Source organism: Telopea speciosissima, chromosome 8 (assembly GCF_018873765.1).
Source record: "Telopea speciosissima isolate NSW1024214 ecotype Mountain lineage chromosome 8, Tspe_v1, whole genome shotgun sequence".
Classification (NCBI taxonomy): Eukaryota; Viridiplantae; Streptophyta; class Magnoliopsida; order Proteales; family Proteaceae; genus Telopea; species Telopea speciosissima.
The window spans coordinates 61,702,999-61,717,329 of record NC_057923.1 but is presented as its reverse complement, the minus strand read 5'-3'; the positions used below and the strand labels follow the sequence as shown (position 1 = coordinate 61,717,329).

Sequence of the window (14,331 nt, the reverse complement as noted above, 5' to 3'; positions counted from 1 at the left end):
GGGATTGTCACCCTGTTCCAGTTTAAAATATCTTCATAAATCTGATACGCATGAGAAATACTCTTGTCTTGGCTAAAACTCTCATAAACAAGATCCCAAACTTCTTTAGCAGTTTGAAAGAACATTAAATTGGCACTAACAGTGTGTTATACTATTCAATTGCCAACACTAAAGTAAATAATAATCTTTCATCCATTCTAGATAAGTTTTATCATCCTTACTAGGAGGGGGATCAGACAGAATATGAAGTTTTCCCCTTCAACCAATATAAGCCTTCATAATTTGTTCCCGCAGTAAAAAGTTTGATGCATGCAACTTAGTAGATGAAATTTTTACTGTATTTGCATCACTATATAGTTTTCCATCAATATTATTAGCCATTCTACTAATCCAACACCAAGAGGTAAGTGTAAAAATCAACCAATATACTCACCAAAAGAGAGAAAATCCAGAACTCACACTGCCAGCCGAAAACAGTCACAATCAACTTCGCTGTTACTAATAGATGTAAGAGCTGCAGCAGGTATGCTTAGAGATCCCCAGCAGTTGAACAGATCACTACATTACCAGCAGTTGGACAGATCACTACATTACCAGCAGTTGGACAGATCACTCTGTAATTAGAGATAACTCAACAACCAACCAATAAACACAGCAAAGAGAAGAGGAAGAGAGAAGAGACAATGGAAGAAGGAACCGTTTCTGAACCTCGATAGTCCAGTATAGAGTGACTATCGTGGGCTACTTTGTATTTATACAATCAATCAAGACTCCAACTTAGATTACAACTCTAAATAATTAAACAAAGTAAGACTTAAAAAGGAAACCAAATCACACTAAAATAGTCTAGGACAGCTAGATAAATTAAGGATATATCACGATAGGAATATCTCCTATTGTGATTACTTTAACACACTCCATTATCACCAGTTGAATAGTCAATAATAGACACTAACATATTGAGCCATGATATTGATCATTCCCTTCTATTTCTGATTTGATTTAGAACGATTATAGTGCACATCACAGGAACATGCCCCATGCCTCACTAACAAAGCAAGCAACCATTAGCCTGTGGCACACAAACTAAGCAACAAAAAAGGGAAATCAATACCTGATTTAGTAGGGGAGATATCAGGAATCGATTTCTGATTTTTATGCTACATTTTCATTTATATCCCATTGCTACCCGTAAGCTGGCTCAAGGATGTTGAACATGCCCAATTTGCTCAAAATACGAAGAAACTAGAGAGTCCTAAGTCCTTTTTTTCAGAACATAAACAAACACATCTCAAGTGATAGAAAAAGTTGTACAGAATTGCAGATGACACTATTATCTACCTACTTTTGTTTTTGGATTTCTCATCCCGCTCTAATGTAATCCTTTAAGAAAAAAACCTCTTTTTTTTTTTTTAATCATCATTGTCTGGACTAAATTTTCTAGATGAATAACATAGATTGACTATTTTATGATGACATATTTTTAATGCATTGCGTACATAAATGCATATAGTTGTGTGTGTGTATGTGCGAAACACATGTACAATGACAAGAATGACTATGGATCACATTTAGATATCAGACTGTTCTCCATTTAATTGGTTTTAAGCTTCAGGCATACTAGGAATCAATGTGACTGCCCTGGATTTGAAGAAGTACCAGCCCAATTGTTCAATTTTAAATCTACAGTTCTCTGCAATAGTTGTGTTTTGTCATTATTACTAGCTTATCCCTGTTAAATTATTTCTCTTTCTTTTTGGAAAATTTAGGTGCACGACTCACTGTGAGTGATGGGGCACTTACTATCCTTGCTAAGAATCAAGAGATAATGGAAAAGGCACAGGGAAAGGTACGTCTCCAGATCTTATCAAGCTATTTCATTGATAGTTTGATACCATTAGATTTATTTGAACTGGCCTGTTGGAGTGAGGTTTTCTTTTGAAGTTGGTCTACATTCCTGTGAACTTTTAGAATCCTTGGATAATCTATTTTAGCTTTCTCAAGGTTAGAGATTACTTTTCAGAAAATTTCCCAGCATTGTTATTTAGGTCTTGACTTGGCCAGCATTTCAAATTAATATGGAGCGACTGTATAGATGACATCATGGTTTGGTGAATGCCCTAGATCCTAATTGATGCTAATTAGCAAGTATGATGGTCATTATGAATTCTGCAATCACTGGTCTTACTCCCTGATTTTTTTTCCAAATCAATGTAGAATCTTTGTTATTTCGTGTGACTGCATTAGAAGTTCTCTCATTGAATCTAGTTATCCTGAATCCTTGCTTCTGCAAGCTCGTCTCATAAAAGGTTATCTTGCTGGATAGTTGGAAGTTTTTACCTTGGAAAGGTGAACATGTCAGAAGGTAACACCTCACTGATACATCTATAGTAGTCATTATTTTTTAAGCCTAGAGTCACTTCTTGCCGGTTGAGCTAGCAGGAACAATGTCATACATCCAGGCAATTCAGTTTGAACTGCAACTGAAAAATGTGGCAAAACTTTGACACAAGTGTTGGCTGGCTGGGTGAACAAAGACCTGATGTAGTGTTGTGTGCTGCAGTCTTGACCATTTTCGTTGTTCAGTAATTTATTTTACAGTATTACGAGTCCCCCCCCCCCCAAAAAAAAAAAAAAAAAAAAAAAAAAAAAAAGCCTTTCCCAACCCTGCTTACTTTCATATCTCTTCAGCTAAGATCTGGTCTTGCTCATGGTTATTGCTCCTTTCTGACCAGGAGAACAACTAATGCAGCTGTGTGCTCATCATGAACTTATCCTTTTCACTTTTCTGAACTCTTGGGGCACCTGATGTAAATCTTCATTTGTTTTTGAGATTTTAGTTATTTGGTCTCTTCACTGAAATTATTTTTTAGAATGATGTGATTAGGCCTCAGACCGAAACTTCATTCAGTAATGGTGTTATCTTTAGTATACAGTTAGTTTTGTATATAGTATGTAGGATAACACGTTCTACAAGTTCAGAACTTTTTGTGGAAACAAGGTGAAAGGAGAAGAGGACGTTTGGTAGATGGGGATTGTAGTCTTATTGATGTGGGTGATTTGGAAATAAAAAATATGTCTTTCTGAAACTTGTCTCTGTTAAGTGAAATGGTTGTCAAGATTCTATCTTGGACAATGGTATTTCCGATTTTTTTTTGTTAGGTCTAAGTAAGGACTTAGTCTGGAGGGTGGGATTTCTAATTGGCTGATCTGGTGACTCTTAGATCTGCCTGAGGAGAATGAGAAGTGTGATGCTTTTGATGGAAATTTTGGTGTATTTATGAGATGAGAGATGGCAATAGGATAAAATTTTGGGTGGATCCGATGGATCAGGCCCCAGTTGGATGGAGAAGATAGATCCACTTTGGAGGTATGAGCTCAAATTTCCTAGCCATGAGGGCCCTTTTTTTTTTTAACCCGAACATTATCTGGGATCCGGACCAGCCCCTAAGCTTTTATTAAAATATCTCAAAGAATAGATGAATACAAGGGGGGACATTCCCGCCTTACCCCAAACCAATATTAAAACAAATTACTCAACCACTCAAGGAAAATCTCGCACCCAGAACCCCAACAATAGAAACAACTTATTTTCATAACACTGGAAGGCCCATTGCATCTTCTCGAGTAATCCGCCACAAATCCCAAGGCAGATGATTGTCCCCGTAAAGAACCAAGTCCGACGCTGACTCACAAGCCAAGTTAGTCAATAGGTCCGCTGCTCTATTACCTTTACAATAAGTAAAGGAAATCATCGGTCTAAGAGAGCATAGTTGTCACGGCGTCTCGGCGACCCAAGGTGTTGGAGAGGGTCTAAATTCAAGGCAACACCAATTAGGAGACCAAGGCGTCCAAGGCGCCCAAGTCGGACAAGGCGCTTGACGCCATGACAACTATGTAAGAGAGTCAATCAGCCCCAAGACATCTTGAAACCAGTACCAACCCTCCCAAAAACCACACTCCCTTTTCGAGGTGCAAAGCACAGTAGCTGCTGAATCTGATTTGACATGGAAATCCACAAAGCCCAAGCTCGCGCAAAGAGATAACCCATCTCTTAAGGCTCGGAGTTCAGCAATCGAATTGGTGCAATGTCTGTGGTAATTTGAGAAAGCACCAATAACATTACCCTCCTTATTTCTAATAATGCCTCCACTCCCCCTACTCCAGGGTTGCCTTTACAAGCACCATCCATATTAAGCATAACTGAAGTAAAAGGAGGGCACCAGTATACCGACACCGGCGGTTTATGCACAAGAGGAGGGTGAGATATATCAAAAAATTGGAGAATAAGAGATTCCTTGAAAGAAGGGGCCTTCTTAAAAGTGGAAAAGTAAGGAATCTCCTTAATCCAAATTTTAATGACCTCAACAATGCGACTGGCCGAACGAGCCTTTTCCCCATGTCTACGGTTGTTTCGTTCCTTCCATAATTCCCAAATAATGAAAGATGGAAGCACTCCAATAATCGTGCCACAAAAGCTTTTACCTTTGGCATGACTATGCCAGAACAAAATTCTGCTTCTCACATCCTGCAAGGGAACAACCTCCACTTCACACAGACCAGAAAAGAATTTCCAAACTGTTGACATTGTCCCACCTGCAACCAGACAGTGATATGCCGATTCACGCCTAGGAAGCCCACAACATAGACATTTTGAAGCAAGCGGCACTCCCATCTTCATGATGGCATCATCCGTAGGGACCCCCCCAACAAAAGTTGCCAAGTGAAGAACCCAACCTTGGTGGGGATCGAACAATTCCAGCACCATTTCGCAGAAGGAATATCTGACGAACTTGTTCTGATTCCATTCCACACTGATTTAGTAGAAAATTTACCATCCCTCGTCGGAGTCCACACCAATTTATCCTCCTTATCAGATAGGAAAAACTTACCAGTCGTCAAGCTGTCCTGTACAGTAGTGGAATCAATTTTCACCAGCACCTCTTGATTCCGGTCCCCAGACTCGCTTAGCACATCCTTAACATTAAGCGATAAATCAAGATGAAGCGCCCCGTCTATATAATCCACTAGCGCCCCCCATCCTGACCAATTATCCAGCCAGAAACTAATTTCTCCTTTTCCAATAAGCCACCTTGAATTAGGATGAAGCGTTTCTTTATGAGCTAAAGCTTTTCTCCAAGAGGCTGTCCTAGACGTTCTCCTCCTTGCCAAGGTGATATGCTCGTTTTTAAGAAACTTTGCTCTAAAAAACGACCTCCACAATGACTTCCTAGACAAAGTCCTCTAAAGCCCCTTTAGGCGCAAAGCAAGGCTCATCTCTTTTAAACGGCGGATACCCAGACCACCTTCAGGAATCGGTTTACAAACCTTCCCCCATCCCACCCAATGGTGTCACTTTCCCCACTCCGAATGGCCCCACAGAAAATCCGTACAAATGCTGTTAAATCTTCTTACCACTGTTTTGGGAATGTCAAGAGTTGACATAATATGAATTGGCATCGAGGTAAGAACATGCTCGAGTAAAACCACTCTCCATCCTGCAGAAAGCAGCTTTCCTTTCCAGCCAGCAACCTTCCTTCGCATTTTAGCCAAAAATCGTCAAAAAAATTAATGCGGAGCCGCCCTACGTACAACGGTGCTCCAAGATAATTAATTGGCAATTTTTTCCTAGAAAATCCTATAGCCATTTTATTCATTCGGCATCTGTGATCTACAACTTTCTCACCCAACACAAAGCATCTCTTCTCTTTGTTTACAAGCTGCCCAGAAAAACCTTCATATCTAATAATGAAACCCATGATTTGTTTCAAAGACGACTTAAGCCCCTTGGAAAAAATTATCATATCGTTAGCGAATAGACTATGTGAAATTCCTGGGCAACTCCTAGGAAGCTGAAAAAATTTTACTCTTCCCTCCACAAAAAGGGATCGTAATCCCCGACTAAGAACTTCCTCTGCGATAATAAAAAGCGATGGAGACAAGGGATCTCCTTGGCGCACCCCCTTGTAGATTTAAAGAACCCTGAGGGACCATCATCCAGAACCACTGAGAACCAACAATTCTCCACCGTATTTTTAATTAAGTTTACCCAAGCCTTCGCAAAACCAAATTTCCGTAAAACTTGGTATAAAAAATCCCATTCTAACCGGTCATACGCCTTAGCCATGTCCAGTTTAAGGACCACATTACCTCCACGACTACTCCTATTAATGTCCTGAACCACCTCTTGCACCAGAGCAACATTATCATGAATGTTTCTACCCTGAATAAAAGCTCTTTGCCATAGTTGTCAAGGCGTCGCCTGGGCGACACCTTGGCATCCAGACTCCTTTCTCTTGCCTTGACTTTTGGTGTCGCCTTGGTCGCCTTGTTGGTGTCGACTTGATTTTTAGTCCTTTCCATCGCCTTGGTTCGCCTAGGCGCCTTAACAACTATGCTCTTTGCTCCTCCGATATAATAGATGGGAGAATGGAGGCCAACCTTAGGGAAATAATTTTAGCAATTATTTATAAGAGAATTACACAAACTAATAGGGCGGAAGTCTGACATTACCTCAGGGTTGTCCTCCTTTGGAATTAAAACCAGATTTGTCGACATGTAACACCACAGCAGGAAACCCCCAACAAAGAAGTTCTTGACCGCCTCCCAGACATCGCTACCGATAATCTCCCAATAGGCAGTAAAGAAATAACCAATGAAACCATCAAGCCCTGGCACATGATCTGCCAATAAATCAAAAACTTCCTTAACCTCCTTCAACGATGGGGAAGTCAAAAGAAGCCTGTTATCCTCCTCAGATATTAATGAGGGTATGCACTGCAATAAATTCTCATCTTGCTGGCAGCCTTGAGAAGAAAAAATATCAGAAAAAAATCTAACAACTTCTGCTGCAATGCCTGTAGAGTCCGAAACCCAATCTCCATTAACATTTTTAATTTTGGTCATACACCTTTTTCGTCTTCGCACATTGACCATAGTGTGGAAAAATTTAGTGTTCCTTTCTCCCTCTTGCAGCCATCTCACCCTAGACTTCTGTCTCCAAAAAATTTCCTCTTGTAGAAGGACTTCGTTGAGAGCTTTCCTCGCATCTTCCATTTCCCCACCCGTGGCACTGTTCGGGTTTTGTTCAAACTCCACCTCCGCTCTACAAACTCTATCCTTGGCCCTTCTGGCATTCTGATGAATATTGCCAATAATCGTTTTATTACATGATCTAAGCTGAGATCGAAGATTTTTCAATTTTGCAAACAGAATATGCAGAGGGGACCCATAGCACGGAGTCTACCAACAATCCCTAACACAATCTATAACGACAAGATGTAAGAGCCACAGTTGTTGGAATTTAAAGCAAGAGAACCTTTTCGTCACCTGCGTATCACACACCAACTGAATAGGAGCATGGTCTAAACAAGCCCAGCTCACGTTAGAAGTCACAAAAAAATGAGCCCTAAGACCATTAAACAAAAACCGATCCAGCCTAGCAACCACTTTACCCCCGCCATTCTAGTTATTGGACCAAGTGAAGGAGTTACCTTGAAAACCCCTCATCAAACAGGCCCGCAGTACTTACAAAATTTCCGAACTCCTCGAGAGAAGTTGGGCAACCCGGCCTCCCCCCAACCTTCTCCAATGGATCTAAGACTGCATTGAAATCACCCCCAACCGCCCAAGGGAGATTAAAGGAAGTCGTAACCTCCAACAAACCTGCCCAAAGAAGTCTACGTTCTCGCACTGAGCAAAGCGCATGCACAAACGATATAATGGAGGAATTTTGAAAAGAGCATTCCAAAGTGATGAACTGCTCATGATTTTTGACTACCCTTGCCTGATCCTCCTTTTTCTAGAACACCCATAATCTCTCTCCATTATCCACCCCACTAGAGCATACCTCATCCATCCCAATCTTCCTCGTAATGTGTGAAGCCTTAGAAAAATGATTTTTTTGTTCTGCAATCGCAACTATGTCCACCTTTTCTGACAAAATAATCGATCTCAAACGCCTTAAAGACGGGTTGTTCCCCAATCCTCTCATGTTCCAAAACAACACGATCATAATAAACACAACGAGAGGGTGGAGCAGGTCCCATGGACCTCGTAATCATCCTTTGCGGCCTCGAGAATACTGGTGGTTCAGCATTTTTATTCCTTCCATTCGGCGGGCTGTCTGTAACTTGCTCTGAGCTTAGAATGCCATTATCCTCCACAAAACGCTTAAAAAAAGCATTGTAGTTCCTGTCCACAGCAAGGTTGGATCGGCGTAGATCATCCAAGGTTGATTTCCAACCCAAGTCTGAAGCTTCTAACCCCACAAAACAGTCATCCTTCGTAGCTGGAGCCGCACACACGCCACAGAGACGACCCTTGGGACCCTCAGACCCAAGCATCCTCTTCTGGGCAGAAGGAAAAGGATTCACTGCCACCATGTTGCCTGTCACGTTTTCCTCCAACAACTGCTCCCCCGTCAAATTTGATTCGGAATTTGAGTCACTCGCCACCGATCTTACCTCCCTCAACCCAACCAGCCGATTATCAAGAAACCTCGCTGTAGGCCACCACAACCGACGACCACCAACCACCTTCTCCGTCGCCTTTATAGCCAAAGTCCTAGAGGGAATCGCAAGAGATGATTCCCCACGCTCCTCCATCCGCATCAAGCCACGACCATGATCCAAATTTTCAAAGCTTTCCTAAAAAACATGATCTTTCCCTTTGTTTAAACAGGGACCAATCACCTCCTCCACTGAATTGTTACAAGCAATCACCCTATCATCATTGCCCAAAGCTTCCCCCCATCATCAACGCACAAAGCTTCCACAACCTTCATGGGCTCCCTCGGCTGCTCCTTCCCTTGATCAACCGTCATTTTTTGATTCCCCGATTCACCACCATGCCTTTTTCGACAATTATCTATCACATGCCCCAATTTAGAGCATTCCAAACAGAACAAAGGCAATCGCTCAAAAACCACTTTCTGGAAGAAACCCGAAGAGCCGCAACCAATCAAAAGATCCGCTCTGGGAGATCGGAAAGAAGATCAACTTCCACGCAAGCCCTAGCTGCGACTATTCTAGTGCAGCCAGATGTAGCCCCATCCACCCTCAAAACCTTCCCAACCACACCAGCCACCGAGCGGAAGAAATTCCCACGATAAAGATTTATCGGCAAGTTGGGAAAGGAAATCCATACTGGCACTATTGGGGACTCTACCCCTGCTTTGAAAAACCTTGTCCATTTGAAAAATCTGAAAGGAAAACCCTTTACAACCATCTGTTCTTTCAACCAAATTCTAACGAAATCCGAGTAGTTAACGAATCGCAAGAGCAGATTCCGCGAGTCCCAAGACGAAATCAAGACATCGGCCGAGAAGTGAAAAGAAGCTTGCAACACACGCTTTTTGTCAAAGAGCGCCGACCCCCCGTAAGAGAACTTCACAACCAGCGCCATCTTAAATGGCTCCACAGAAAGCGCAATTTCCGCCTCTGAGAAGAAAATCGCCGGAGTTCTCAAGTGAATGGATGGTTCTTTCACAGCAACAGAAGGGGATTCCACACCAATGCCTGAAACAACCACCGCGGCAAAGGAACGAGTTGCCACACCACCAGAAGCCACCGGCCGAGGAAGATCCGGTGGGCGATCCTCCCTTACGAAGGGAGGATCATCCATGGAACCCTAACAAATACGATGCTATCGTGCACCTGCAGAGAAAATCAAGGGCCTTCGCTGCTAACGTGCACCTTTCTGTTGCGTTCCCCCTAAAAATTAGCCATGAGGGCCCTTTTCAGGCCCAAATAGGTAGAGAGTCCAATGGAGTTTGTTAAGTGGCCTTTCTTTGTTCAGTGATTTAAGTTAGTGGGGGCAGTTCTGTATTTTGCCTTAATTCAAAAGAAGTCTGGTCATGGGCCACTGTTAAAGTCGTAAAAGATTCTGTTTTAGATTACATTTGTGGGTCCCATTTGTTTTGAAGAGGTTTAGTCAAGCTCTTTTATTTTATTTTATTTTTTTATAACCTGGCTTTTTTAAGTTACAATACACAAATTTGGTCCTGATAATTCTGGGAAAGGCTGTAAATCTGATCAATCAGGCCTGATTGAGTCTAAACTCAAAGTTTCAATGGGTTATATGGGTGGCCAGTTCTATAAGTGAACATGTTGAGTCAGTCCTATACAAGATTTTAGTTTTAGTTTTAGTTTCTATTCTGTTGAGTCTCTAGAAATCCTAAGCTTAGGAAAGTTTCTAAATTTGGGGTTGAGTCAATTTTTAGCAAGTTAGAGAGAAGTTAATCAATAAGGGGTCACATCAGTTGTATGTAATGTGATGGAATATGAGTAGTGGAATTGATGTTGCTTGCTTATTTTCTGTTTGGATTCACTGAGATAGGTGGATTCCTCAAGCAATAAAAGTGATTTCCTAGGGCATTACAGGTGGATTCCTGTGTTCTAGGTTTTTCTCCTATTTCAGCTCTGTTCTGCAAGTTTATTGATTCAGTTTTCAAGCTTTAATCCTACCCGTGGATCCTTTGACAGAAGTCCATCTTCTAAGTCAGTTCTCCCTACCCTGTAGTTACCCCGTTTTTGAGCTATTTCCCATCAACCTACAACTATCTATATCTCCTTCGAACTTCGTCCATTGACCTAGCACAGACCCTTTACCACCAAATCCATCCTTCAGACCATAATTATAGAAGGCTAATCACTCCCATCTTGCACCCCTCCCTGTCCTGGCCGCAAGCTACAACAGACCCAATCGCACCTGATGAATTTGGACTTTTTCCTTCAGATTTTAGCTACTGTTAGAACCCAACAGGAACATCACTCGACACTAATTTGATCACCACCTGAACATTAGATCCTGAATTTCACTAAATCTCCATTCTTACCTAAATCCTGACCTAATCCTTGACCAACTAATTTTCTTTTGTTTTGATATGTTTCTTCTTTAAGGAAAAGGGATTTTTACGTCTTAAGGAATTTCCAATTTAACAAATGAGATCTGTAGATTGAAGCTTGTTATTTGAGAATGGTTCCATAATTTGTTATATACTTATATATAGTTGTCTGGATTATGCTGTTACCTTTTTCTCTCGAATGATTTTGCCAACCATTCTTACTTTATGCTCTAGTTTTGTGATTCTGGTGAATATAATTTTGTGTTCCTTCTGACTATTTTTATGACAATACCAATCATCTTTTGTTCCTCAGATTGATTTTATTGTTGGTCGTGAGATTGAAGTTGGGGGGATTTATAAAGGTGTTGTAGCATCAATCAAAGAATATGGGGCTTTTGTTGAATTCAATGGTGGTCAGCAAGGGCTGTTACATATCTCCGAGTTGTCTCATGATCAGGCATGTAATACAAATGGAGGTTTTCTCTTTCAGAGTATATTTAATTTATTCCTTCCTGAGTATATACATCTTTGAGTGGATTTATTTTGCACTTTTTTGAGTTTTGTCCCATCAATTATGATTTGTTTTTCTCTGTCATTGCTATTTCACCATTTTCACTCCTATTGTTCAATTTAACGTTTTTTATGCTGAATGACTTCTGTCTTGCACATTGGTTCGTGATCATTTCAAAAGTTATTTTTCTTATCAAACTCTAGTGCTGGACTATTTAGCATTTGATGGGGATGGTGTGACACATAAATTTCCACTATCGCAGGGGTATACTATGATCTGTATCTTATTCCAGACAGTAACTACAGTGATGATATTGATTGTTAGCTGATCTCAGTGAGGTCAACTTCTGTATGTTTATGAATAGCTCATCTGATGTGGGACCGGGCATGGCTTCAATGTATGACCTGTCAGTATTGAATAGTATTCTCTCAGTAAGACCAACAGTCATTTTTTATTAATATCTGTCTAAATTAGTAGGACCCATGTAAGAATTTATCCTTAGTTTTGGCAGTTCAATATGTTGACTAATTGTCACAAATATCAGGGGCCATTGGTTGTAATTAGATCTAGCAAATTGCTTGTATGCATTTTCTACCAACTCCTTATGCAGTTTCTCTTCTGTACATGGTTGATTTTATGTGATTTTCTATTTCTGTGTCAGTGGTATGAGGGACACTACCATGCCACCCGCATATTTAGTGGAAGAATTAGATGAGCTTGTAAAGTAATATTTTATGCATATTTAGTAAAGAGAAGGGTACTTCTTTGAACTTGTACACAGATTAAGGAGAAAAGTACTTCATTGAATCAAGGAATTAAGTATCGATACGTATCGGTCTGATACGTATTGGAAACTGGGTTGTTGATACCACACACCTGATACAGTACACCAAAAGGAATGTTATGTATCAAGCCGTATCAACTCTTGCAGGCCGTTAGGACCCAGTACATGGTTGAGATGGCGATACAAGCAGCAGTAGCTATGCCCCCGGTCCCTTCCCCTGCCCCACCCCAGCTCCCGCCACCCTCCAGCAGCAGCAGGAGAAGATGAAGAAGGAATTCATCTGGTGGCAGAGACGACAACAATGGCTGCAGCAGCGAGGACAAGACCGGAGGAGAAGACGTACCCATGTTAACCCCCCCCCCTAAAAAAGAAGAAGGAACTTACGTGGCAGCAGCGGTGATGACAATGGCAGCAGTGGAGATGGCTACTCCCCCCCTCTCCTTTCGTCTTTTATATATAGGGAAAGGTTCTTGTGGTCGGTCCATCCATGGAAGTGCCCATGCACGAACCACCTAAGGTGCCACATAGAAGGATGATTTGGCAAGTTCAACCCATTGATAGGAAGGGCATGGGTTATATTGGTTACATGTCAATTTTCATGGTTAAACTCGATCACTTAACACCCATGTATTGGCATCTTTCCCTTGTGTTTCTAGCCTTCCACTTATTTTTTTAAAATGTAATGTATCCTCAAAGCTTTATACTGCCACATGGCGAACTCTGATTGAGTTTAGAATTGAAAGGTAATCTAGTATCATGGAGCATACTTGTATACAAAATTTGGGCCCCAATTGATCTTCCATGTAGCGGATATTGGGTCTGACCACCTACCATCCTATGGTTCGTTCCAAGTACTGCCTTTTTATGGTGTATTATGCTTCCGAATATAATTTTGCATGTATCCTATGGATATCCATGTGTATCTTTAGCGTATTTTGCATATCTTGCGTCTCTCCAATACATGTCTTAAAACCAACCTTCTGATACACTGATCGATACCAACACTTGACACCTTGCTTTGAATCTTATTCTTTTAGATAAGTGTCTGTCTGATTTTTGTTGTAGCTTGCAAGTGTTGGCTGTGTCGATCATAGTTGGAAAACCAGTCATGTTTTTTTTGGCACTTTTGCTACCCTCAAAACAAGTCAGTCATTCATATGAGGATAGCATGGTAAATCTACCTCCCTCCTTCTAACTTCTTACTTTCTCATTTCTGTCTCCATCATCGTTGCATATAATCCATTGTCCTCGAAAGTGTAAGTTATTTTGTCTCCCTGATGCTTCCCTAAGTTCCCTTCACAAAGCCCTAACAAAAGAACACCAAGCAACTTATATCAACCAAATCAATTTAAAAACACAGTCAGAGCAAGGCAAACAAACCCTAAAACAAAGGAAGAGGATATTTTGCAGAAGACATCAGTGGTCGATGATGTGATAGAATCAAAAGCATTGAATTGACCACATGTCACGCCTCTGTTCCTCTCCTCACCTTAATGTAGTCCTAGATAGGTGGGAGACCTACTAGGAGCCAAGCAAACTAGGACCTGCTGGCTGATTGGGCAGATTTGATGATTTAGGTCAAATTCTAGGGTTAGGGTTAGGGTTAGGGTAATGGGGTTAAATCTTATATGACAATGATAGGCAGGTTTTTAGGAGTCTAATGAAATAGGTTTGATGAGGTTTGAGTGAAAAATTAGAATGTAGAAAATTAGGGTTTCGGGTTTTGGGAAAGATGGGAGTGATGGGTTTTAGCGTTTAGAGTGAGAGTTTGGGCTAGGGCTTAGGTTGAGTGCTAAGGGCAGTGAAGAGAGGGTTCGGTTGTAATATGGATGGGTATGAATGGCTGGATAGGTCTAGACAGATTTTTAGGGTGTTGGGTTTAAATGGGGACGAGGGGGAATTAGGGTTTAGGTGCTAGGAAGGGCCTGCAACTAAGGTCGAATGGAGAAGGAGGTGAGAGGGGGCTGTGGTTGAAATTTAATTGAATTTGGTTGGGGATGATAATGGGAGTTGATAGGCTTAGGTTGGAAGATTAGAATAAGAAGGGTAAATGCTGAATTAATAAACTACTCACTTGAAAACTGAATCTTCAGTGGCAGCAGCTTTGAAGAATGAAGATGGCTTCTCCCGATCTACAAGATGCAAGGAGTCAACTGGAGATCCACCAGTCCCTTCACCTTGATATTACTC

General features: G+C 41.2%; 1 protein-coding gene across 1 annotated transcript in view; it reads left to right on the top strand.

The window, feature by feature from the left end:
• LOC122638397 (polyribonucleotide nucleotidyltransferase 2, mitochondrial-like) overlaps positions 1-14,331 on the top strand; it is a 75,586-nt gene that overhangs the window by 38,030 nt on the left and 23,225 nt on the right. The window contains exons 13-14 of the mRNA XM_043831342.1: positions 1,770-1,849; positions 11,160-11,303. Of these exons, the coding sequence (XP_043687277.1) occupies positions 1,770-1,849; positions 11,160-11,303 (224 nt within the window). The remainder of the gene's footprint in view (positions 1-1,769; positions 1,850-11,159; positions 11,304-14,331) is intronic.